This window comes from Suncus etruscus, chromosome 7, assembly GCF_024139225.1.
Source record: "Suncus etruscus isolate mSunEtr1 chromosome 7, mSunEtr1.pri.cur, whole genome shotgun sequence".
NCBI lineage: Eukaryota > Metazoa > Chordata > Mammalia > Eulipotyphla > Soricidae > Suncus > Suncus etruscus.
The window spans coordinates 67327253-67354923 of record NC_064854.1 but is presented as its reverse complement, the minus strand read 5'-3'; the positions used below and the strand labels follow the sequence as shown (position 1 = coordinate 67354923).

General features: G+C 37.3%; 1 protein-coding gene across 1 annotated transcript in view; it reads left to right on the top strand.

Moving 5' to 3' along the window:
* KCNQ5 (potassium voltage-gated channel subfamily Q member 5) overlaps positions 1-27671 on the top strand; it is a 722711-nt gene that overhangs the window by 490675 nt on the left and 204365 nt on the right. Inside the window, 3 exon segments of the mRNA XM_049777012.1 lie at positions 3431-3486; positions 3539-3658; positions 3896-4021. Of these exon segments, the coding sequence (XP_049632969.1) occupies positions 3431-3486; positions 3539-3658; positions 3896-4021 (302 nt within the window).

Genomic DNA, 27671 nt, shown 5'->3' with positions numbered 1-27671 from the left:
TATTATTGCTATAGAATCATTTCCTCACATTTGTGGAGGGTAACCTCAGGTCTTTTTATGCCTTCTTTTTTTTTTACTAGTCCCCATTGCCACAAGTTTATCTACAGGACATTAAATAGTGACACAATGAAAGATTATTTCTTAAAAAAAAGATAGGTATCAGAGAGATATTACAGCAGTTATGACTCATGCTAGACTTCAAACATTTCCATGTATTTCTAGAGTTCCCTGAGCACCACTGGAATAGCCCAAATAATCAACTGAGCAGCTCCAAATTCTTGTGACCAGGCAATGAACTCCCAAATTCCATTTGGCTAATACTTACTGGTAAAATCTCTGACATTCTACCATTTGGGAGGCCAAAAGTATAAAATCAAATAAATCTTAGTGAGATTTTATTTGATAAACTTTAATGCCTGTTGCCCACAAACTAATATTGTAGTAGAAATCAGTACAGAATGATGAAACAATTTCTTGATTGGCTTAATGGTAGTTTATATTGCTGATCTAATTATTAAGCCACCAATATGGGAAGAGGAATAAGTTCAAGTTATTGTTTATTTGAATATCACACACAGTGATATTAAAGAGTTGTTCCCTATTTCTCGCAATGCTCAGGGGACCACATGATTCAAACTGGCCTCCCAAATGCAAAGCATCACTCAGCCTTTTGAATAATCTATCTGGCTGTCAAGCTACTTTTGAAGTGTTTATTAATCTAATTAATTCTATCAATATTTATTAAATGTGTGCCATTCCCCTCACACTCTTTTTTGATGGTTGGGAGAGATATAGTATTATATATTTAAGTATTCAACCATATTAAAGCTCCTGTCTATAAAGTATGAAATTACAAAAAATAACAAATTTTAAGTTAAAAGTTAAATTACTCATAACTCATAAACAACTATAATGTTGGTCTAGAAATGTTTTAGTTGGTGCTGAAAGCAAAATTCTAGTGAATTACTAGAGCCTAACTAGTGGATTACAGTATTTTTGTGACTGTTTTCACTCATTGCCATTTGATCGCTCATATGATTTTATTTTACTAACTCTGACTTCCTCATCTGATTTGAATTACAAGGAGATTTAAAATTAAATCTGTGGTTGCCCTTGAGTATTTTGTGACTTCTAACATTTTGATTATACTCCACTGTATGTATAATTTTGTATAATTCATTTCAAGCCACCACTAGTGTTCTTTTATCTTTTCTGGGTTTACTCTAATGAAACTAACACTCATACCACACATTTTGTGCTCTGGTTATCAATGTAAAACTGATTTTATTGAAGTATTACAATGTGTTTTCTGCTTTTATTTTTTTTATTTTTTGTCTGTAAAATAGTATATACAGGATACCTAACTCATTTGTTAAAAGGATTTAATAATATAATTATTTCCTTTTTAAAAAAGTTTTAAAACTTAATAGTAAGAAAATTTAAGTATAGGGGCTGGTGAGGTGGCGCTAGAGGTAAGGTGTCTGCCTTGCAAGGAAAGGAAAGCCAAGAAAGACCACGGTTCGATATCCCCGGCGTCCCATATGGTCCCCCCAAGCCAGGGGCAATTTCTGAGCGCTTAGCCAGGAATAACCCCTGAACCATGAAATGGGTGTGGCCTGAAAACAAAACAAAACAAACAAAAAAAAAACAGAAAATTCAAGTATAGTAATTTTTAAATGCCATATACTATAACACTCCTACTAGTTATTCCATCAATTCTATTTTTAAAAATGAAATACTGGTAAATGGGGTATTATCACCTTTATCCTCCTCTTTTTTCTTCAAAGGAAGTAGAACACAGTGATAATAAAATATTTATCCAAGAAATTTATGTAAAAAATCCATATGTAAACTATTTGTCTTTAAGAGAAATCCTTCCCAGTTATGTTTTCATAAAGAGATCTTTTTACACTGAATTCTTATGTTTTATGTTTGTTTTTCAAGTTTAAAAAATATTATTTTAAACTCTCATTACCACATTAGTAATGTAAAAATTTTAAAAATTAAAATAAAACCTTTATTCACCTACCTACCCCATCTTTCCACCCCCTGGAGAAATTATTGGCATAATATTCGTATAGTCTTATTTGTTATAATTGTACAATGTGTGCTTTATTAAAATAAGATGGTGTTTACTGCTTTGCAGTTGAATTGATTCACTCAAATAATTACTTTGGTGTCTGTGTCAACATACTTCATTCCTTATAATTTCCTGTGTCCCCATCCACAAACCCACATGGCATTCAGATTTGACTGGAGAAGGTCCCTGAGTCTTGTCCTGCCAATCCATGAATTTCCCCTTCTAGTGCTGATCCCTCTGCAGCATCAGGACTATGACTGTGAAGGTCTTTAACCGCTCTAAGGGATGGGACTTCCTTGGTGCAAGAAAGGAGGTGAATGAATACTCTCATGCAAGTAGTTAATTCTGTCTGTGGCTCACAGAAATAGGATAAATAGCACACCCTTGAAGTGAAATTCCCTTTTGATGTTTGGGCACACAATCATACATAACACACTTCAAGCAAGAAGGAAATTCTATCTAAGAATGTGACAGTCATACTAACGTATTTTAAAACTTCCATGTGATACCATTAACCCTCACTCCTCCCACTTCAAAGCTTTCTTCCATCATTCACATATTTACTCTTGTAGAAATTAAGTCCCTTTTTTATCTTCTATTTTCAATGGCTTCTCTTTTTCACTGTGTAACTTCAAAGGGAAGCTCTTTTTGAAGGCAAATGTCAATGTGTCAAATATTAGTCTTATGAAAGGAACAGTGTGTATACCTACACATTCTACCCAATGAGATGTTATGTTATTTCATTTGTGCACAAATTTTACTCATCATTAACTAACTGGGAATAAAGGGTATTCTTTAGAGAGATTATTCAGCTAGTTGAGACCTTTGTCTAAAATGTATGTAAAAATGCAGACTCAAAAACTTTTTTTCACTGAAAGAAGCTACAACAAGTTCTTTGGCAACAAAAGAAGTGGTATTAAATCAAGCTGTAATTTCATGGCTGGACAGGTTGATACTATCATGGTATCAACTTGAAGCCAGGGAAGGGAGCTGAGGCAGAAACTCTTGCTGTCAAACAGGAATGCTAATGCAACTAGAATGTCGTGGAAAGTTACACCATCATCCTAATACTCCTTGCAATACTGGACTGCTTGAAGGTCTTGGTCCAATAAACAGTAAGTGGTTCAGAATTGCCAAGGTAAAGGATAGACTGAGCCAGGAATCAGAACTCAAACGATAGGCAGAAGCTCTCGTCTCTGTCTTCTCCATTCACAGCACTGTGTGGTTTTTGACCAGTTCAGTATTCGCATATGGGTCACCTCAAAACAAGCAAACCCTTTTGAAACACTATTTTGAGAAAAAAAATTCCTAACCATACTACTTATGACTGTCTCAACCTGTTTCTTTCAGATACCATTGTTCTTATCGCGTCAATCGCAGTTGTTTCTGCAAAAACTCAGGGTAACATTTTTGCCACGTCTGCACTGAGAAGTTGTTTCTGCAAAAACTCAGGGTAACATTTTTGCCACGTCTGCACTGAGAAGTCTTCGTTTCCTACAGATCCTCCGCATGGTGCGCATGGACCGAAGGGGAGGCACTTGGAAATTACTAGGCTCAGTGGTTTATGCCCACAGTAAGGTAAGATTTACTTTCTGAGAGATGAACAAGTTTTTCTTTTTAACATTTTAATGGACTCCCACAATATAGAATATGCAAACTTTATATCAGAAAATGATTAAGACAATATCAAAACACAGTGTAAATGAATTACTTAAAAGCCATAAATATCGAAGTAGTAAAATAAAATTAGACATAGTTTTTCTCATACTCCTACTTTTTGACCTCTAAAAATGTTCCATTCCTTTTTATATCCAGGAATTAATTACAGCGTGGTACATAGGATTCTTGGTTCTTATTTTTTCATCTTTCCTTGTCTATCTGGTGGAAAAGGATGCCAATAAACAATTTTCTACATATGCAGATGCTCTCTGGTGGGGCACAGTAAGTATAAACACAGTTTTTATTATTTTGATACTCAATTAAAAATATTAATTCCAAAAAATGGATTTTTGTAAAAATACACAGTGCTTATCTTAAGTTTTCATCTAGTTTGTTCACCAAAGTAAATTTTCTTAAGTGCTATATTTTTCTAGAAGTAAAACATAGCACCTCTAAACTGTCATTAAAATGTTGATAGAATGTTGTGTTGATATAGCACAGATTTAATTTTCTTTTTTTCATTTACATCTCCCTAATGATTAATGATATGGAGCATTTTTTCATATGACTTTTGACCAACAGTATTTCTTTGAGGAAATGTCTGTTCATTTCTTCTCCACAATTTTTGATGGGGTTAGATTTTTGTTGTTGTTATTAAATTCTGTCAGTACCTTGTATATATAAGATATTAGCCTCTCATTTGATGGGTGTTGTGTGAATAGATTCTGCCATTTCATGGGAGACCATTTTACCCTACTCACTGTTTTCTTTGAAGTGCAGAAGCTTTTCAGCTTAATGTAACTCCATTTATTTTTTATCACTGCTTCCATTTGTTTGGATAGTAGTGAAGTTGCCTTTAGTTTCAATGTCATGGATATTTTGCCTATATTTTCTTCTATATACCTTAGGTTCATGTCTGATATCAAAAGTATTTAATTCATTTTGATTTAGTCTTTCTGCATGTTGTTAGATAGAAGTCCGAATTTGCTTTTTTTGCATGTGGCTGACCAGTTGTCCCAACACCACTGCTTAAAGAGGCTTTTCTTGCTCCATTTTGTATTTTTTGTCCCTTATCAAATATTAATCAATTTTATGTCTGAGGGTCATTCTCTGAATATTCAAGTCTATTCCATTGATCTGAGGGTCTGTCTTTATTCGAGTACCATGCTATTTTAATGATCATTGTTTTGTAGTACAATTTAAAGGTAGGGAAAGTGATGCCTCCCACCTTCTTTTTTCTCAGAGTTGCTTTAACTATTCTTGGGTGTTTATTGTCCCAGATGAATTTCAGTAGTGTTTTATCCACTTCTTTGAAGAATGTCATACATATGCTTAGAGATTGCATTGAATTCATACAATCCTTTGGGAAATGTTGCCAATTTAATTATGTTAATCCTCCCAATCCATGAGCAGGGATCCCTTCCTTTTTAATAGTCACTACAAAATAATCCCATTCACAATAATATCACAGAAATTCAAAGACCTTGGCATCAAATTAACTAAAAAAGTGAAGAATCTATACAAAGAAAACTATAAAACATTGCTTCAAGAAGTAAAAGAAAATACAGATTTGAATTTCAGTTGTTGCATTGGGTCATTAAAAATATTCATTTAAGGGGCCGGCGAGGTGGTGCTAGAGGTAAGGTGTCTAGCTCGACCGCGGTTCGATCCCCCGGTGTCCCATATGTTCTCCCCAAGCCAGGGGCAATTTCTGAGCGCTTAGCCAGGAGTAACCCCTGAGCATCAAATGGGTATGGACCGAAAAAAAAAATTTATTTAAAATATTGTCTGGATTAAAAAGAAAGCCTGGGGCCGGGCGGTGGCGCTCGAGGTAAGGTGCCTGCCTTACCTGCGCTAGCATAGGAGACAGACCGCGGTTCGATCCCCCGGCGTCCCATATGGTCCCCCAAGCCAGGAGCGACTTCTGAGCGCATAGCCAGGAGTAACCCCTGAGCGTCACCGGGTGTGGCCCAAAAACCAAAAAAAAAAAAAAAAAAAAAGAAAGCCTAATTAAAGATAAAGGAGTTAAAATATGATGAAAAAAACTATAAAAAGAATATTGTTAACCCTCTCTGGGATCTAAAATTGTAAATACCTAATTTCAAAACTTTCCACTCGAAAGCTTGATAATACAACTGTTAAAGAAAAGTTTACCAAATAAATAAAAGTTATGATGACTTTCAAACAGATAGAAAACAGGCACATGCTGAAACTTCTGCATTTAAGAAAATATTAACATGAGTGCAGAGGATTGCCCAGGTAACAAAAACAAAAATATCAAGAATATTGCACATCTATTTACATATACAGAGAGGCAAAATTGACTTCTTCCACAGTATGAAAGGGAAGTAAATTAAACCTTCAGTAGAAAATATTTATTAATATATCAATAGCTGTGGCTGGAGCAGTGGCACAAGCAGTAAGGCGCTGTCTGCCTTGCCTGCACTAGCCTAGGATGGACCGTGATTCGGTCCCCCAGTGTCCCATATGGTCCCCAAGCCAGGAGCGATTTCTGAGCACATAGCTAGGAGTAACCCCTGAATGTCATTGGGTGTGACTAGAAAACCCCAAAAATATCAATAGCCATATTTTTTGGTATTTTAGATAGTTGATAAGTAGCTCAGATGCCATGCAGAGCACTATAAAATCAGAATTTAATAACTTGAATCTACTGTAACCAACTTTATAATTTTTCTACAAGAGGAAATACTAAACATTCTGAATAGTTTTCCATTAAAGCAAAAAGTATCTCTAGTTTCACAGATTTTATACAGCCATTGCTGGAACATGTGTCCTAGTGAGAATGGGAATGAATAAAGAAGTTATATATGTAGTGAATATTTCTTTACATTTTATTTTTAAATAAATTTAAAGATGATGTTGTGTGAAAATACACAGCTTTGTAAATTTCTAAGAAATGTTTCCATCTTTTTTGGTTTTACAAATTTAACTTCTCTAAAAAACCATCACTAATACTTGTTAAGTACTATATTGCTAATGAAATAAAAATGCATCACCATCTTAAGCTGTGATTAAAATTGTGGCAGATTGGGGGGTAGGAAAAGAAAAGAAAAAAGAAAAAAAATGTTGGCAGATTGCATGTACCTTGAAGCATATATTTAAGTTAATATTTTTGTATTGTTCATTACTCATCAGATGCTTCTCAATGAGAACTAGAAATCTTGTTCTAGGGAGAAGGAAAATTTGCCTAGTATTGAATTTAGGGGATATTGATATATTTGTTGACTGATTAGCTGTAATGAATGAGTAAGAATTAGATATACATTCACCCAAAGATTAGTACCTGTTTTGTTAAGTCAGTGTCAATTTCCACAAGATTATGACATTGCTATAAAAATATTCTATGGGCTTAATAATTCCGTTTGGAACTACATTTCCCACTAAAACCCCATAGCAATAATGAACAATTTAAAAGGGGTAACGTGGGAAAACACAAAAGAACGCTATCATCTGATAGTATTCTTAAGAATACTTTCATATGTGGAAAGCAAATGAAAAATCTATGAATCATGGAGTTGGGGGAGGAAGTGGAGGTGGATAACTATCTAAACTGAGACAACAGGAATCTTTTCCATCATGTAATGAAAGATAGTTTATTGTCTTATAAATTATAATTATGAATTTAAGCCTAGATTTCCCTCCTTTGGACGATTCTAACATGTTTAAATGGATGGGTACTCAGGTGCACTTCCATCCATTAAGATCTAGTTGTTAGATTTATTCAAGCAGCTTGCTCATTAGCATATTCTCTTTTTCTGTCTCTCTCCCCTTTTTCTCTTTATTACTAATAAGGACTGCTGTATTTTGCATTAAATAGTGTGTGAGACACTCTTAATGTACCTCTCACTTAGTCACTAGCTTAGATCTTTTGCCAGAAAAGCCTATTTAGCACATTTTCCACAGTCATATTTGTGACTTTTAGAAAAAGCCACATATTTTGACTGAGGTTTAACCTATACTTCCTATCTGGCCTAAATATATTTCTAGTTTTAATGTAGTCTTGAATTAGATAGGAAATATATTGTAAAATTTCAGGCTTCTCAAAATCAAAAAGTCCTTGTTGGCTCAATATGGATTTCTTGATATTAAATGGCTCACTAATAAAACCAAAATTGAAAATGACTCTTAAGCAAATAAGAGCATTTATATGCATTACTCTTCAATTTTATGTGATTTAAAGGGTTTATTTTGAACAAAAATACAGTTTTGTTTTTTTGTTTTGGGTTTTTTTGTTTTTGTTTTGGGGCCACACCCGTTTGACGCTCAGGGGTCACTCCTGGCTATGCGCTCAGAAATCGCCCCTGGCTTGGGGGGACCATATGGGATGTGGGGGGAATCGAGCCGCGGTCGCGATCTTTCCTTGGCTAGCGCTTGCAAGGCAGGCACCTTACCTCTAGCGCTACCTTCCCGGCCCCTAAAAATACAGTTTTTAAATAACAATTTCTTTATTTAAGCTCTGTGGTCACAAAAATGTTTGTAGTTGGGTTTCAATAGCCGAATGAAAACCACTGCTCACCGCTGTAACATTTTTCTGCCACCAATATTCCTAATTTTCCTCCTCCCCCACCTACACCCCGCCTATTTTGGGGACATACATTCTATTTCTCTCCTCACTAACATTATCATGGTAGTTTTTAGTGCTGTTATTTATATAACTGTGCTCACCACTCTTTATGGTAAACTTTATATTATGGGTTGGTCCATCAGCCCACATGTCTATGGTCTCTAGGTATTATAACCATACAGTCTTATTTTTCTTAAATCTTGCAGATGAGTGAGAGCTGTGTCTATTTCTCTCCCTCTGACTAATTTCACTCAGCATGATAGTCTGCATGTTCAAACATTTACAGGCAAATTTCATGACTTCATTTTCTAATACCTGTATTGTATTCTGTTGTGTAGATGTACCAGTTTCTTTATACATTCATCCCTTTTGGGACACTTGGGTTGTTTCCAAATTCGAGCTATTGAGTTTTGTGTTTTTGTGTTCATCAAATGTATCCCTAGGAGTGGTAGTGCTGGATCATATGGAAACTCAATTACCAGTTTTCTGAAAAATATCCATACTGTTTTCCAGAAAACTTGGATTAGACAGCATAGAACCAGCAGCACTACTGGTAGTTGTTCTTTTTTTTTTTTTTTAATTTTTTTCTTTATTTAAACATCTTGATTATATATATGATTGTGATTAGGTTTCAGTCATGTAAAGAACACCCCCATCACCAGTGCAACATTCCCACCACCAATGTCCCAAATCTCCCTCCATCCCACCCCACCCCCACCTGTACTCCATACAGGCTTTCCAGATCCCTTATTCATTAACATGATTATGGTAGTTCTCTGTGTAGTTATTTCTATAACTGCACTCACCACTCTTTGTGGTGAGCTTCATGGAGTGAGCTGGAAGTTCCAGCTCTCCTCTCATTGTCTCTGAGGATTGTTGCAAAAATGACTTTTATTTTTCTTAAAAAACCATAGATGAGTGAGACTATTCTGCGTCTCTCTTTCTCCCTCTGACTTATTTCACTCAGCATGATAGATTCCATGTACATCCATGTATAGGAAAATTTCATGACTTCATCTCTCCTGACGGCTGCATAATATTCCATTGTATATATGTACCACTGTTTCTTTAGCCATTCTTCTGTTGAAGGGCATCTTGGTTGTTTCCAGAGCCTGGCTATTGTGAATAGTGCTGCAATAAATATAGGTGTGAGGAAGGGGTTTTTGTATTGTATTCTTGTGTTCCTAGGGTATATATCCCTAGGAGTAGAATAGCTGGGTCGAATAGGAGCTCAATTTTCAGATTTTGGAGGAATCTCCATATTGCTTTCCATAGAAGTTGGACTAGACGGCATTCCCACCAGCAGTGGATAAGAGTTCCTTTATCTCCACATCCCCACCAGCACTTATTGTTCTTATTCTTTGTGATGTGTGACAATCTCTGTGGTTTGAGCTGGTATCTCATCGTTGTTTTGATTTGTATCTCCCTGATGATTAGTGACAAGGAACATTTTTTTTCATGTCCCTTTTGACCATTTGTATTTCTTTTTTATCAAAGTGTCTGTTCATTTCTTCTCCCCATTTTTTGATGGGATTAGATGTTTTTTTCTTGTAAAGTTCTGTCAGTGCCCTGTATATTTTGGATATTAGCCCCTTATCTGATGGGTGTTGGGTGAATAGTTTCTCCCACTCGGTGGGTGACTCTTGTATCCTGGGCACTATTTTTTTTTGAGGTGCGGAAGCTTCTCAGTTTAATGTATTACCATCTGTTGATCTCTGCTTTCAATTGTTTGGAAAGTGCAGTTTCCTCCTTGAAGATGCCTTTAGTCTCAATGTCATGGAGTGTTTTACCGACATGTTGTTCTATATACCTTAGCAGGGGTCCTCAATCTTTTTAAACAGGGGGACAGTTCACTGTCCCTCAGACCACTGGAGGGTCTGACTATAGTAAAATCAAAACTTATGAATGAATTCTTATGCACACTGCATATATCTGATTTTGCAATGAAGAAACAAAACAGATACAAATACAATATGTGGCCCACAGGCCATAGTTTGAGGACCACTGCTTTATAGTATCAGGTCTGATATCAAGGTCTTTAATCCATTTGGATTTTACCTTCATACTTGATGTTAACTGGGAGTCTATGTTCGCTTTTTTGCAAGTCGCTAACCAGTTCTGCCAGCACCACTTGTGCAAAGAGGTTTTCTTTGCTCCATTTAAGATTTCTTACTCCTTTGTCAAAAATTAGGTAATTGTATGTCTGGGGGACAATGTCTGAAAACTCAAGCCTATTCCATTGATCTGAGGGTCTGTCTTTATTCCAATATCATACTGTTTTGATAACTATTGCTTTGTAGTATAGTTTAAAGTTGGGGAAAGTAATGCCTCCCATTTTCCTTTTCCCTACGAGTGCTTTAGCTATTCGAGGGTGTTTATTGTACCAGAAGAACTTCATAAGTGTTTGATCCACTTCTTTGAAGAATGTCATGGGTATTTTTAAGGGGATTGCATTAAATCTGTATAATGCTTTGGGGAGTATTGCCATTTTAATGATGTTAATCCTGCCAATCCATGAGCAGGGTATGTGTTTCCATTTCCGTGTGTCCTCTCTTATTTCTTGGAGCAGGGCTTTATAGTTTTCTTTGTATAGGTCCTTCACGTCTTTGGTCAAGTTGACTCCAAGGTATTTGAGTTTGTGTGGCACTATTGTGAATGGGATTGCCTTCTTGACTTCCATCTCTTCCTTATCATTATTGGTGTATAAAAAGGTCATTGATTTCTGTGTGTTAATTTTGTAGCCTGCCACCTGGCTATATGAGTCTATTGTTTCTAGAAGCTTTTTGGTAGAGTCTTTAGGGTTTTCTAAGTAGAGTACCATGTCATCTGCAAATAATGAGAGCTTGACCTCTTCCTTTCCTATCTGGATACTCTTGATATCTAATTCTTGCCTGATCACTATAGCAAGAAATTCCAGTACTATGTTGAAGTGGAGTGGTGAGAGCAGACAGCCTTGTCTTGTACCCGAATTTAGAGGAAAGGCTTTTAGTTTTTCTCCATTGAGGATAAAATTTGCCGTTGGCTTGTGGTAGATGGCTTCACCTAGATTGAGAAAGGTTCCTTCCATTCCCATCTTGCTTAGAGTTTTGATCAAGAATGGGTGTTGGACCTTATCAAATGCTTTCTCTGTGTCTATTGATATGATCATGTGATTTTTATTTTTCTTGTTGTTGATGTTGTGTATGATGTTGATAGATTTATGGATGTTAAGCCATCCTTGCATTCCCAGGATAAAACCTACTTGGTCATAGTGTATGATCTTCTTGATGATGCATTGGATCCTATTTGCCAGGATTTTGTTGAAAATCTTTGCATCAGCATTCATCAGGGATATTGGTCTGTAATTTTCTTTTTTGGCAGCATCTCTGTCTGGTTTAGGTATCAAGGTGATGTTGGCTTCATAAAAGCTGTTTGGGAGTGTTCCCGTTTTTTCAATTTTATGGAAGAGACTGGCTAGGATTGGTAGTAGCTCCTCTTGAAAGGTTTGAAAAAAATGCATTAGGAAATCCATCTGAGCCTGGGCTTTTCTTTTTGGGCAGCTGTTTTATTACAGTTTCAATTTCCTCAGTAGTGATGGGGGTGTTTAGATATGCTATGTCCTCCTTACTTAAATGTGGAAGGTTATAAGTGTCCAAGAATTTTTCCATTTCTTCTAGGTTCTCATGTTTAGTAGCATAAAGTTTCTCAAAGTAGTCCCTGATTACCCTTTGGATCTCTGCAATATCTGTCATGATCTCCCCCTTTTCATTTCTAATACGGGTTATCAGATTTTTCTCTTTTTCTTTCTGAGTTTTACCAATGGTCTATTAGTCTTGTTTAGTTTTTCAAAGAACCAACTTCTGCTTTCATTGATCTTTCAGATTGTTTTTTGGTTTTCCACTTCATTGAGTTCTGCATGTAGTCTTTAACTCTGGGAGTATCTCTTTGATGATATCTTTGACAGTTGATTCTTCCTGGAGATCTCCTGCCTGGGTCTCTGGGAGTCCAATGATTCTTATGTTGTTTCTGTTGAGTTTATCAAAGACTTCTATTTTCATCTGTTTGCATTCCTTGAGTACTTTTTCCAGATCTGTTATTTCAGTTTGGAGTTTTCTGATCTCTGTCTTTGTGTTCTGTTCAGATCAATCTATGCTTTCTTTGAGTTCTTCAAACATCTTTCATATTGCTATTTTAAGTTCCTTATCCGAGAGGTTAATCAGGTGGTTGAAATTTATTAGGTCATCCAAGCTTACGTCTTCGTTTTCTGTGCATGGTGTTTGCCTGCGAGGTTTCCCCATTGTCACGCTTGTAGTGTGGTTTTTCCTGCGTGTTGTGGTGGGGTTCGTTGGTTAGAAAGAGTGCGTGGCCCCGAAGCAAAGCGAATCTGCTCTTCTGCTGCCTCTAGTTGACAGTTTTTTAGGGGTGCACTCCGTAGGCCTCTGAGGAGACCTTCAGGGATTCAGAAATACAAGCAGACAGGCACAGGCAGGAGAAGATTACCTTGAAGTCCTCAGAGCAGCAGGACAGAGCCTCCACAGGCCAGAGAGCTCAGTTTATTAGATGGAGAGCCCCACAGCCAGAATGTACTCTCTGGGCAACTTCAAAATGCAGTTTTGGGGGATGCGCTCCCTAGGCCTCTGAGGAGACCTTTAGGGATTCAGAAATGCAAGCAGACAGCGGTAGTTGTTCTTGTTCTTTGTGATGTGTGCCAGTCTCTGTGGTGTGCAATAATACCTCATTGTTCTTTTGATTTGCATCTCCATGATGATTAGTAATGTGCATTTTTATGTGCCTTTGGCCATCTGTATTTCTTCTTTGAGGAAATGTCTGTTCACTTCTGCCCATTTTTTAATAGGGTTAAATGATTTTTTTTCTTGATACGTTCTGTCAGTATACTGTATATCTTAGATATACATACAATCCCTTATGTGATGGGTATTGGGTGGATAGTTTCTCCTATTTCTTAGGTTGTCTTTGTTTTCTAGTTGCTGTTTTCCTTCTAGCAAGAAAGCTTCCCAGTTGTTTATCTCTGCTTTGACCTGTTTGGACAGTGGTATTTTCTCCTTGAAGATGCTTTTAGGCTCAATGTGATTGTTTCACTTAAGTATTCTATATTTATGTGGTTTGGAGTCTGATCTCCAGGTCTTTCATCTATTTTGAGTTGACCTTTGTTCATGTGTTAGATACAAGTCTGAGTTTGGTTTTTTTTTTTTTTTTTTTTTTTTTTTTTTTTTTGCATGTGGCTGATCAGTTGTCCCAATACCACTTGGGACAACTTGTTAAAGACGATTTCCTTGCTCCATTAATTAGTTTTATGTCTGAGGGGGTCATTCTCTGAATACTTGAATCTATTCACTGAACTGTAGGCCTGTCATTTATTCCAATATCATGCTGTTTTAATGACTTTTTGCTTTGTAGTACAATTTAAATTTGAGTATATTGATGCTTCCCATCATTTTTCCCTAATGATTGTTTTAGCTATTCATTGCATTTATTGTTCCAAATGAATTTCAGGAGTGTTTGATCTACTTTGTTAAAGAATATCATGGGTATTCTTGAGAAATTGCATTAAATATGTATAATAATTTGGGGAGTATTGCCTCTTAAATGATTTTAATCCTCCCAATTCATGAACAGGGTATATGTCTCCATTTCCTTGTGTCCTCTTTTATTCCTTAAGCAAGGTTCTATAATTTTTATAGGTCTATGTAGGTTGAAAACAAGGTATCTGAATTTATGTGATGCTATTGTGAAAGGATTTTTTAAATATCTATTTTATTTATATCATTATATTGTATAAGAAGGCCAATGATTTTTTGATACAAATTTTGTAGCCTGACATTTTGCTACAACAAATCTATTGCTTTTAGACACTTTCTGGTAAAGTCATTAAATTTTTCTAGATATAGTATCATGTCATATGCAAACAGTGAGAGCTTAACTTTATTTTCTATTTGAATGACCTTGATATATTTATCTTCCTTAAGTGCTATGGCAAGTACATCTAGTACTTGAATAGGAAGGACGAGAAAGTACAACCTTATCTTTTGCCAGATCTTAGAGGAAAGACATTCAATTTTCTCCCATTGAGCATAATATTTTCTCTGAGTTGTGCTTAAATGGCCTTGATTATATTGAGTAAAGTTTCTTTTGTTCCTATATTGTTGAGAGATTTTTATCATGAATAAGTGTTGAAACTTACCAAATGCAAAAAAAAAAAAAAGAAACTTATCAAATGCTTTTTCTACATTTATTGATATGACCATGTGGTTTTCATTTTTACTTTTGTAGATGTGTTGTATTACAATGATTAACTTGTGTATGTTAAACCATCCCTGAAGCTCAGGAATGAGTTATACTTGGTCATGTCTATGACTTTCTTGATGAGCCATTGGATCATAATTGTTAGGACTTTTTTCTTTTTTGATTTTTGGGTGACACCATATGATGCTAGGGATTACTCCTGAGTATGTACTCAGAAATCGCTCCTAGCTTGGGGCACCATATGGGATGCCAGGGGATCAAACCATGGTTTGTCCTAGTTAGTGTGTGCAAGGCAGATGCCCTACAGCTTGTGCCACCGCTCTGGCCCCTGTTAGGATATTGGTGATGATCTTAACATCTGTGTTTCTCAGAGATATTGGTATCCAATTCTATTTCTGTGGCATCTCTCTGATTTCTTTTGGTATCAGGATGATGAGAGCTTCAGAAAAACTATATGGGAGAGCTATAGAGATAGCACAGTGGTAGGGCATTTGCTTTGCATGCAGTTGACCCAGGAAGGATGGTGGTTCAAATCCAGGCATCCCATATGGTCTCCCGTGCCTTCTAGGAATGATTTCTGATTACAGAGTCAGGAGTAACCCCTAAGCACCACTGGGTGTGATGAAAACAAACAAACAAAAAAAAACTATATGGGAAATTTTTTGTTTCTTCAATTTTCTGGAAGAACCTGAAAAGGATTTGCAGTAGGTCATCTTGGAAGGTTTGAAAGAATTTGTTCATGAATCCAGCTGGACCTTAGTAATTGTTTTAGAGAAGACTATTTTGTTTTGTTTAAGTTTGGTTTGGTTTGGTTTTTGGGTCACACCCAGCAGCGCTCAAGGGTTACTCCTGGCTCTGTGCTCAGAAGTCGCTCCTGGCAAGCTCAGGAGATCATATGGGATGCTGAAGTTTGAACCACCGTCCTTCAGCATGCAAAGCAAATGCCCTGCCTCCATGCTATCTCTCTGGCCCCCTAGAGAAGACTGTTGATTACAATTCTAATGTCCTCAATAGTGATGGGTCTGTTCAAATATGCTTCATCATCTTGGATGGAGTTATGAGATCAAGAAATAAGATCCGGGCCCAGAGAGATAGCACAGCGGCGTTTGCCTTGCAAGCAGCCGATCCAGGACCAAAGGTGGTTGATTTGAATCCCGGTGTCCCATATGGTCCCCCGTGCCTGCCAGGAGCTATTTCTGAGCAGACAGCCAGGAATAACCCCTGACCACCTTCGGGCGTGCCCCCCCCCAAAAAAAAGGAAAGGAAAGGAAAAAAAAAGAAATAAGATCCATTTCTTCCAGCTTCTCTTGTTTTGTGCCATAGAGTTTCTCAAAGTACTCCCTACTTCCCTTTGAATTTCTGTAGTATCTGTTATAATCTCCTCTTTATCATTTTAATTCGATTTAATAGGTGTCTCTATCTTCCATACTTTGTGACTTTTGCTAATGGTTTGTTGATCTTTTTTATTTTTTCAAAGAACCAATTCTTTATTTCATTAATCTTCTGGATTGTTTTTTTTTAATTTCTAATTCATTAATTTCTGCTCTAAGCTTTATTCGTTCCTTCCTGCTGCCTACTATTGGTTCATTTTGTTGATCATTTCAAATTTTATAAGCTGTGTCATTAAATTATTTATGTAATTCTTCCTTAATATGAATGCTTGCAAAGCAATAGTTTTCCTCTTAAAAGTGCTTGTGCCCCAAAATATCCTGACAGTTTGTGTCATTATTCTTGTTTGTTTCCATAAATCTTTTATTTCCTTTTTGATTTTTGTCTCTGATCCACTGCTGTCCAGTAGTGAGTTATTTCATTCCTAAGAGCTAACATTTTTCCTCTGTATCTGTTATTCAATTTTAATTTTAGTACATTATGATCTGAGAAGGTAGTTTATATAATGTCTATTTTCTTTATGAAGGTATGTTTTATGAGCTAACATGTGTTCTATTTGGAGATTGACTTATATGCATTGTAAGAGAATGTGTATCCAGATTTCTGAAAACGGAGAGCCATGTTTATTATATGTATTTCTGGAAATAGATAGCCATATATTATATTATACATATATAAGGCAGATTATTTCCATTTCTCCTTTCAGAGCTAGTATATTCTTGTTAGGTTTCAGCCTGGTAGACCTATCAAGTGGTGGCAAGGTGGTGTTGGAGTCTCTCATTATTATTATGTTGTCTATTATTGTTGTCTTCCTTCAAATCTGTCAACAATTGTTTTAAACTTTTTATGGTCTTTCATTGGGCATGTATATGTTTAGGAGTATCATTTTTTTCTGTTGTACATATTTCTTGATTATTAAAAATGTCCATCTTTGTACCTTATACATTTTTTAAGTCTATAGTCTGAGTGATCTGATATAAGTATAGCCACTACAGCCTTTTTAAGAGAGTTGTTTACCTGAATTACTGTTCTCCAATCTTTGACTTTGAGTATTGTTCTGACTATGCATATATGCTTCTTGTAGGCTTTTTGATCTATTTTGCCACTCTGTGTCTCTTAACTGGTGCATGTGGTCCATTGACATTGACGGAGATGATTGACATGGAATGTAGTGTCATCTTTTAGGAGTTTGTTGTGCCTGTTGGTTTTTTGTTTTAAAGAAGACCTTTTAGTTTCTCCTTTAAGGCTGCTTTTAAGTCTGTAAAATTTCTGAATTATTGTTTATCTGTAAAACTGTGTATCCTTTCTTCAAACTTGAATGTAAGTTTAGCTGTGAGAATTACTCTTGGTGATGCACTCATTTCATTGAGTTTTGTCAATATATCCCACCATTGCATTCAGGCTTGAGTGTTTCTTGTGATAAAACTGCTGTAGATCTTAGGGATGCTCATTTGAATGTAATTTCCTTTTACAGTATTGCTTCTTTCAGGATTCCATTCCTATATTGGGGTTCCTCATTTTGACTAATATGTGTCTTGGGGTACTTTTTTTGGAGCTCCTTTGACTGGTATTCTCAGGCATGCAGAATTTGGTTGCATGCATTCTTTAGCGCTGGGGGGTTTCTGCAATGATGTCCTTAACTGCTGTTCCTTCACAGATGTTTTCTTTCTGGGTCTCTTTGACTCCAATGATTCTTGTGTTTTTTTCTGTTGAGTTTATCAAAGACTTCTATTTATGTCTTTTCATATTCTTTGAGGGCTTATTCTATTGTCTGGTTTTTTTTTTGTTTTTGTTTTTGTTTGTTTTTTTGGTTTTGGGGCCACACCCGTTTACTCTCAGGGGTTACTCCTGGCTATATGCTCAGAAATCATCCCTGGCTTGGGGGGACCATATGGGACACCAGGGGATCGAACTGTGGTCCGTCCTATGCTAGCGCTTGCAAGGCAGACACCTTACCTCTAGCGCCACCTTCCCGGCCCCGTATTGTCTGGTTTTAAGACTCGTTTCCAACATCTTCTATTGAAGGGAGTTGTTATGCATCTCATCTTCCAGCTCACTAACTCTTTCTTCAGCAACTGTTTTTCTGTTGAAGATGGTTTCCAGTGAGGTTTTCATTTTGCTGACCAAGTATTTCAATCCTGTTATTTCAGTTTAAATTTTTCTCTTTTCGCGGCCAGAGAGATAACATAGAAGTAAAGCATTTGCCTTTCATGCAGAAGGTCATGGGTTTGAATCCCGACATCCCATATTGTCCCCTGAGCCTGCCAGGAGCTATTTCTGAGCATAGAGCCAGGAGTAACCCCTGAGCACTGCCGGGTGTGATCTAAAAAAATTTTTTTTTACTCTCATATACTCTTGATTTCTTTTTTTAATATGTTTATTTAAACACCTTGATTACAATCATGATTATGGTTGGGTTTCAGTCATGTAAAGAACACCCCCCCTTCACCAGTGCAATATTCCCATCCCCAATGTCCCAAATCTCTTTCCTCCCCACCCTACCCCCGCTTGTACTTTAGACAGGCTTTCTACTTCCCTCATTTATTCCATTGTTAGGATAATTCTCAATGTAATTATTTCTCTAACTACACTCATCACTCTTTGTGGTGAGCTTCATGAAGTTAGCTGGAACTTCCAGCACTCCTCTTTTTTTTCTCTGAAAATTATTGCAAAAATGTCTTTCATTTTTCTTAAAACCCATAAATAAGTTTCCAAAGTAGACTTTGATTAACCTCTGAATCTCGGCAATATCTCTAGTGATCTCCCCGTTTTCATTTCTAGTATGAATTATCAAGTTTCTGTGTGTGTGTGTGTGTGTGTGTGTGTGTGTGTGTGTGTGTGTGTGAGTTTTGCCAACAGTCTATCAATCTTATCTTTTCAAATAACCAATTTCTGCTTTTGTTGATCTTTCAGATTGTTTTTTGGATTTCACTTCATTGATTTCTGCTCTCAGCTTTGTTATTTCCTTCTGTCTCCCTATTTTTGGTTTCTTTTATTGATCATTCTCTAGTTTTATAAGCTTCATCATTCAAGTATGCCCCTTCTTCTTTCCTGATGTGTGCTTGCAGAGCTATAAATTTTCCACTCAGGACTGCTTTTTCTGTGTTCCATACATTCTGGTAGTTTGTGACTTCATTGTCATTTGTTTCCAGGAAAGTTTTGATTTCCTCTTTAATTTTATCTCGGACCCACTGGTTGCTCAGTAGTAGGCTGTTTAATTTTCAGTTGTTAAAGTATTTCTTCTGTGTCCCTCTGTAGTTCACATCTAATTTCAGAGCCTTTTGGTCAGCAATGGTATCCTGCAAAATTTCTATCTTCTTGATTTTATGGAGGTATGTTTTATGTGCCAGTATATGACCTATCCTGGAGAATGACCCTTGCACATTGGAGAAGAATGTGTATCCAGGTTTCTGGGATGGAGTGTCCTATATATATTTACTAGTCCTCTTTCTTCCATTTCTCTTTTCAGGGCTAGTATATTTTTGGGGGGTTTAAGTCTGGTTGATCTATCAAGTGTTGACAGGGCTGTGTTGAGGTTTCCCATAATTATTGTGTTATTATTGATGTCTTCTTTCAAATTGGTCAATAATTATATTAGATAATTTTCTGGTCTCTCATTGGGTGAGTATATGTTTAGTATACTTATTTCTTCCTGTTTCACATATTCTTTGATTAGTACAAAGTGTTCATCTTTGTCCCTTACCACTTTTCTGAGTCTAAAGTTGGTGTCATCTGATATTAATATGGCCACCCCAGCTTTTTTTGTTTGTTTGTTTGTTTTGTTTTGTTTTGTTTGTTTTTGGGTCACACCCGGCGGTGCTCAGGGGTTATTCCTGGCTCCATGCTCAGAAATTGCTCCTGGCAGGCACAGGGGACCATATGGGACACCGGGATTCGAACTGATGACCCTCTGCATGAAAGGCAAATGCCTTACCTCCATGCTATCTCTCCAGCCCCTCACCCCAGCTTTTTTAAGAGTGTTGTTTGCTTGGATGATTTTTCTCCAGCCTTTGATTTTGAGTCTGTTTGTTCTGACTATTCAGGTGTATTTCTTGAAGGCAGCAGAAGGTTGGGTTCATCTTTTTGATCCATTTCACCACCCTGTGTCTCTTAATCGGTGTATTTAGTCCATTGACATTGAGGGAGATGATTGTCATAGGATTTAATGTCATCTTTGTGTATAAGTTTAGTATGTTTGTTGGTCTCTCTTGTTTAAAGTAGACCTTTTAGTTTTTCCTTTAAGGCTGGTTTTGCATCTGTGAAGTTTCTGAGCTGTTTCGTATCAGTGAAGCTATGTATCCTTCCTTCAAACCTAAATGTGAGTCGAGCTGGGTGCAGTATTCTAGGTGAAACCTCCATTTCATTCGTCTTGTCACAATATCCCACCACTGTCTTCTGGCCTTGAGAGTTTCTAGTGACATGTCTGCTGTAAATCTTGTTTCTTTGTTTGTTTTGGTTTTGGGGCCACACCTGGCGGTGCTCAGGGGTTACTCCTGGCTGTCTGCTCAGAAATAGCTCCTGGCAGGCACGGGGGACCATATGGGACACCGGGATTTGAACCAACTACCTTTGGTCTTGGATTGGCTGCTTGCAAGGCAAACGCCGCTGTGCTATCTCTCCGGGCCCTGTAAATCTTATGATGCTCCTTTGAATGTAATTTCCCTTTTTGATCTTGCTGCTTTCAGTATTTTATCTCTCTCTGTAGGGTTTGTCATTGTGACTAGTATGCGTCATGGGGTGTTTTACTTTGGGTCTCTTTTAGCTGGGACTCTTCGGGCATACAGGATTTGATTGCATGCAGTCTTTAGCTCTGAAAGTTTCTCTGTGATGACTTTGACTGTTGATTCTTCTTCCTGTGGATTCCCTTCCTGGGTCTCTGGGACTTCAATGATTCTTAGGTTGTTTCTGTTGAGTTTATCAAAGACTTCTATTTTCATATGTTTTCTTTGAGTACTTTTTCCATCATCTTATCATTTAGCTTAAGGTTCTTTTTCAGTCTCTTCTGCTGTATGGAGTTGTTCTGCATTTGATCTTGCAGTTCACTGATTCTGTCCTCAGCTCTTGTTAACCTCTGGAGAGGCTGTCCATTGATTCTTTCAGTTCAGCTACCATGTTTTTCAGATCTGTTATTTCAGTTTGGAGTTTTCTGATTTCTGTTTTTGTGTTCTGTTTAGCTAGAGATATATTTTCTTTGATTTCTATGAGGAACTTTCATATTTCTATTCTAAACTCATTATCTAAGAGGTTAATCAGATGATTTGTATTTTTGGTGTCATCAGATCTATTATCTTCATTCTCTGTGCATGTTTGCCTGCTAGGTTTCCTCATTGTCACACTAGTAGTGTGATTTTTTTCTGCGTGTTATGGTGGGGTTCATTTGCTAAAACAAGTGCACAGTTGTGAAGCGAAGCAGAGCGGCAGTGCTCTTCTAGAGGTTCAGACACAGGACAGTAGAAAAACATGCAAGGCAATACTCACAATCTCTCGCAGTTGGTAAACACTCAGCAGGAGCAGATTTATCCACCTGATGGCACAGAGAACCCACCTTTCTGCCAGTTATCTCTATTGCCAGTTTTCACTCTGAGACCCAGTGTTTTTTTTTTTTTGTTTTTCGGCCCAACTAAGAGAGAGAATTTGCTGGGCCCTTCTCTGCCCACTCAGGAGAGCTTAGTACACAGGACACACACAGGTGACACTCAAAGTCTCTCACAGTTAGTAAACATTCAGCAGAGGCATATTTCTCCAGCCTGATGGCACAGAGGACCTATCTTTCTGCCAGTTATCTCTATTGCTTGTTTCCACTCTGAAACTCCATCCTCTTGATTCTTATTTGTGGCACATTCAGTTCATTCCGCTCTTTCTTTAAATTATCTTATTATCCTCCATATTTCTTCTCTAATGTACTTTTCTGAGAGGCTAAATAAGTGTTTGGCTCATCGGAGTAATGATGGAGGTCTGCTTTATCCCCATTGTCATGGTTGTAATGTGGCATTTTCTACATCTGGTGCTGGTGTTCATTGAACTAGAATAGTGTGTGGCTGCAGAGTGGAGAAGCTACACCCCTCTGCTCCCTGCCTCAGTCTCTGTCAATTCCTATACATTATTATTTAGTGGTGTAACATAACTTGTAAATTTGGTCATTCTATTAAATATTAATTATAATCTTAAAGAAATGTATGGCTAACTACTTCCTAAGTAAAAATAATTATGTAAATAATGGGTACCTTTAACAAAGTCAATTTCAGACTCAATAGCCAAATCAAAACATCTTAATATTTTCTAAGTGTTAGACCTTAGTAAATCATTTTTTTTATTTTTAGAGCCTTGTATGTCAACATTCAATATGAAATGTAATTTGTGCTTTATATAAATACTTGAAGAAAAGATTTATTTGCTCCTGTTTACATTTGATAATGCTCATTGACATATGTGTATCTCCTTGAATGCACCCAGGAAAGCAGTGTGAGTTCTCCAGTTAGCTCTTCCCCTCCTTGCTACTATTTTCATAGTATAGATTATATAATAAATTATCTTCAAAATATTTGTCTACTCCATTGTTTTATCTTATTTTAATTGGACATTTAGGGATTGTTGTAATTTTAATTGAGACTATACCAGTGTCCATTGCCATATTTGTCTTTAATACATTTTTGCTGCCAATAACGGCTGTGCTCATGTGTTAGTTCTGGCTCTGAACCCAGAATTTACTCCTGGCAAGCTTGGGGGGCCATATGGGCTGTCAGGTATTGAAACCATGTCTATCTCGGGTTGGTTGTGTGAAAGGCAAACACCTCCACTGTGCTATTTCTCAGCCAGGTAATATTGTTTTTATTTTATTTTATTTTATTTAAACCATTGTATTTTATAAATTCTTCATAGTTTCAGGGCCGAAGAGATGGCACAGCAGTAAGGTGTTTCTCTCGCATGCAGCAGACAGTTCAATCCCCTGGTATCCCATATGGTTCTCCAAGCCAGGAGCAATTTCTGAGCACATAGCCAGGAGTAAACCCTGAGTGTCACTGGGGGTGGCCCAAAAATTAAAAAAAAATCCTTCATAGTTTTATTTCAGACATAAAATGTATCAGAGACAAACTACTATGTGTCAACCACCTTATACCAATGTTCCCAGAGTGTATACCACAACACCTCCCCTGGGCCACCAGCACACCTGTATAATAGGCCAATTTTAAATTGTTACCTTTGCCTATTCCTCTTCTCTTCTTTCTCCTGAAACTCTCCTAAGAAGGCCAAGAAAAAAACCAGCAAAAACTGTCTCCCAGAGGCAACCCAGCAGAAAGGAACACTTCTTTGTCTATGAAGGTGGGGGGAGGTGTCTGCCCCCTGCTGTGTGCATAGCAACAGGTAGAGAAACTGAAAGGATGTTTCAAACTTTTAAAGAAGACTACTGCCCATTCTTTTCAGGGTCCTTCAGGAAATTGAAGAAACAGAAGCACTCCCAAATAGTTTTTATGAAGTTTATATTACCCTGACAGAGATATCACAAAAAAAAAGACAAGTACAGACAATATCCTTGAGGAACACAGATGCAAAGATTCTCAACAATATACTAGAAAATATGACCCAATGCCTCATCAATAAGATCATATACCATGGCCAACTAGGATTAATTCCAGAGATACAAGGATGTTTTAACATATGTAAATTAATCAATGTAATATAACATAACAAAAGTAAAAATAAATGCATATGATTATATCAATAGATGCAAAGAAAGCATTTGACAAAATCCAAAATTTTCAGGATAAAAACACTTAACAGGATAGGAAAGGAAAGAACTTTACTCAATATAGTCAAGGCATTAATTACAACCCAAGGGGAGCATTATACACATTGGGGGGAGGAGCCTTTTCTCTAAGATCTGGGAAAACATAGGTTTGCCCACCGCTCACCACTTCTATTAAATATAATATTGGAATTACTCACCACTTCTATTAAATATAATACTGAAATTGTTTATAGCTGATATAGCAATCAAGTAAGAAAAATATTAAGGACATCCAGATAAGAAAGGAAGATGTCAAGCTTTCACTGCTTGCAACTGACAGGATACTCTATTTAGTCAATCCTAAATAGTCTACCAAAAATCCTCAAGAAACAATAAATTTGTACAGAAAAGTGACAGGTTACAAAAAACCATGGCTTTTTATATACAAATAATGAAAGAGAAGAAAGAAATATTAAGATCATCCACCCACAGAACGGGAGAAACTATTTCCACAATGTCCATCAAATAAGAGGCTAATATCTAAGATATACAAGGTACTGACAGATCTTAAGAAGAAAAAAACAGGGGCTGGCATGGTGGCGCTAGAGGCAAGGTGTCTGCCTTGCCAGCGCTAGCTTAGGACAGACTGCGGTTTGATCCCCTGGCGTCCCATATGGTTCCCCAAGCCAGGAGCGACTTCTGAGCTCATAGCCAGGAGTAACCCCTCAGCGTCACTGGGTGTGGCCCAAAAAACAAAAGAAGAAGAAGAAGAAGAAGAAGAAGAAGAAGAAGAAGAAGAAGAAGAAGAAGAAGAAGAAGAAGAAGAAGAAGAAGAAGAAGAAGAAGACATCTAACCCCATCAATAAATGGGGATAAGAAATGAACAGACAATTCCTCAAAGAAAAATACAAATGGCCAAAAGATACATGAAAAATGCTCCACATTACTAATCATCAGGGAGATCCAAATCAAAACAACAGTAAGGTACCATCTCACAAGGAACACATCACAAGAAATAAGAACAATAAATATTAGTGGAATGTGGGGAGAGCAGAACTCTCATTCACTGCTGGTGGGCATGCTGTCTAGTTCAGCCTTTATGAAAAAAAATATATAGAGATTCCTCTAAAAACTAGAAATTGAGCTCCCATATGATCCAGCTATACCACTCCTAGGAATATACCCTAGGAGCAAAAAAACACAATGCAAAAATGCCATTCTCACATCTATATTCACTGTGGCATTATTTACAATAGCAGGATGAATGGCTAAAGAAACTGTGGGGCTTTTATGCCCAAGACTGCAAGAAGGGGGCCCAAACCCAGAGAGTCATTTTAAAGACTGCTGCCTTGTTCCCTGTCCAATTTTTAGTCCAAGACATCCAAGAAGATACCACCGAACATAATCTCCAGGACCCAAAATCTGGTAAGAGCCCCACCCAATAACGTGGGTGCTGATCCCTGCCATGTGATTGGGCACACGCGAGCCATTATTAAAGACTGCCTTGCCCAATAAGGAAGAGCATCTTCTAACCCATGAACCCAGCACAGCACATAGTAAAAACCACAACACAAGTGTTGTTATGGGGAAACAATGCATGACAATACCACGTATAGAGAATGAAGATGACCTGAAAAGTCTCTCAGATAAGGAGTTTAGAGTTTTAGTATGGAGGACGCTCAACGAACTCAAAACAGGCATAGATCAATCTGAACAGAACAAAGTGACAGAACTTACAACTGAAATAAGTTGTCAGAAAAACTCAGTAGATGAAATAAACACCTCAAAGAAAAGCCTCTCCAAATAAGTAACAGCAGCTGAGGACAGGGTCAGTGAGCCAAAGAATGAGATGCAGAATAACTCCATACAGCAGAAGAGATTGGAAAAGAACCTTAAAACAAATGATCAGACAATGAACAAACTACTCAAAAAATGTAAACAGATGAAAATAGAAGTCTTTGATAAACTCAACAGGAACAACATAGTAATTATTGAGGTCCCAGAGACTCAGGAAGAGAATATTAAGAAGAGTTGGAGAAAGTGTAAAAAGAAGAGGAAGAACAAGAGGGAAAAGATGAAGAAAGAAAAGAAGAAAAGGAAGAAGGGGAAGAAGAATAAAAATAAAAAGGAAGAAGTGGAAGAAAAATTCTGAGGACTTCAAGGGAAACTTCTACTGCGCCTGTCTGCCTGTGTTTCTGAATCCCTGAAGGTCTCCTCAGAGGCCTAGGGAGAGCATCCAAAAAGAAACTGCATTTTGAAGCTCCCTAGTGAGTAAATTCTGGCTGTGGGGGTCGCCATCCAATAAGCTGAGCTCTCTGGCCTGCGGAGGCTCCGCACTGCTGTGTCTTTGTTCACTCTGAGAACTTCAAGGGAAACTTCTCCTGCCTGTGCCTGTCTGCCTGTGTTTCTGAATCTGTGAAGGTCTCCTCGGAGGCCTAGGGAGCGCACCCCCAAAAAACTGTCAACTAGAGGCAGCAGAAGAGCACATTCACATCGCTTCGCGGCCACGCACGCTTTCTAACCAATGAACCCCAGCACAACATGCGGGAAAAACCACACTACAAGCGTGACAATGGGGAAACCTCGCAGGCAAACACCAAGAGAATGAAGACGAAAGCTCAGATGACCTAATAAATTCCAACCACCTGATTAACCTCTCAGATAAGGAACTTAAAATATCAATATGGAAGATGTTTGAAGAACTCGAAGAAAGCATAGATTGATCTGAATAAAACGCAAAGACAGAAATCAGAAAACTCCAAACTGAAATAATAAATCTGGAAAAACATGGTAGCTCAACTGAAAACCTCAATGGATGGCCTCGCCAGCAGGGAATTGAGGAGAGAATCGGAGTACTGGAAGATGTAATTGCAGAAAAACTCAACACAACAGAAGAAATTGGAAATGAACCTTAAGACAAATGAACAGGGAATGGGAAAAGTACTCAAGGAAATCAAATAGATGAAAATAGAAGTCTTTAATAAACTCAACAGAAACAACATAAGAATCATTGGAGTCCCAGAGACCCAGGTAGGAGATCCCAAGGAAGAATTAACTGTCAAAGACTTCATCAAAGAGATACTCCCAGAGTTAAAGACTACATGCAATCAAATCCTGCATGCCCAAAGAGTACCAGCTAAAAGAGACCCAAAGAAAACCACCCGAGACACATCCTCGTTACAATGACAAATCCCACAGATAGAGATAGAATACTGAAAGCAGCAAGATCAAAAAGGGAAATTACATTCAAAGGAGCATCCCTAAGACTTACTGCAGACATGCCAAAAGAAACTCTCAAGGCCAGAAGACAGTAGTGGGATATTGTGACAAGACTGAATGAAATGAATGACTCACTGAGAATACTGCACCCAGCCCGACTCATGTTCAGGTTTGAAGGAAGAATACATAGCTTCATGGATAAACAACAGCTCAGAAACTTCACAGATGATAAATCAGCCTAAAAGGAAAAACTGACAGGTCTACTCTAAGACAAGAGAGACCAACAAACACAGCAAACTTATCTACAAAGATGACATTAAATCCTATGACAATCATCTCCCTCAATGTCAATGGACTAAATTCACCAATTAAAAGACACAGAGTGGCAAAATGAGTCAAAAAGATGAATCCAACCTTCTGCTGCCTACAAGAAACACATCTGAATAGTCAGAACAAGCATAGACTCAAAATTAAAGGCTAGAGGAAAATCATCCAAGCAAACAACACCCTCATGGTGGCCATTTTAATATCTGATGACACCAACTTTATACTGAGACAAGTGGTAAGGGACAAAGATGGACACTACGTACTAATCAAGGGATATGTGCAACAGGAATAAATCAGACTATTAAACATATATGCACCCAATGAGAGACCAGCAAATTATTTAATAAAATTACTGACATTTCTGAAAAAAGAAATCAATAATAACACAATAATCGTGGGAGACCTCAACACAGCCCTATAAACACTTGATAGGTCAACCAGAC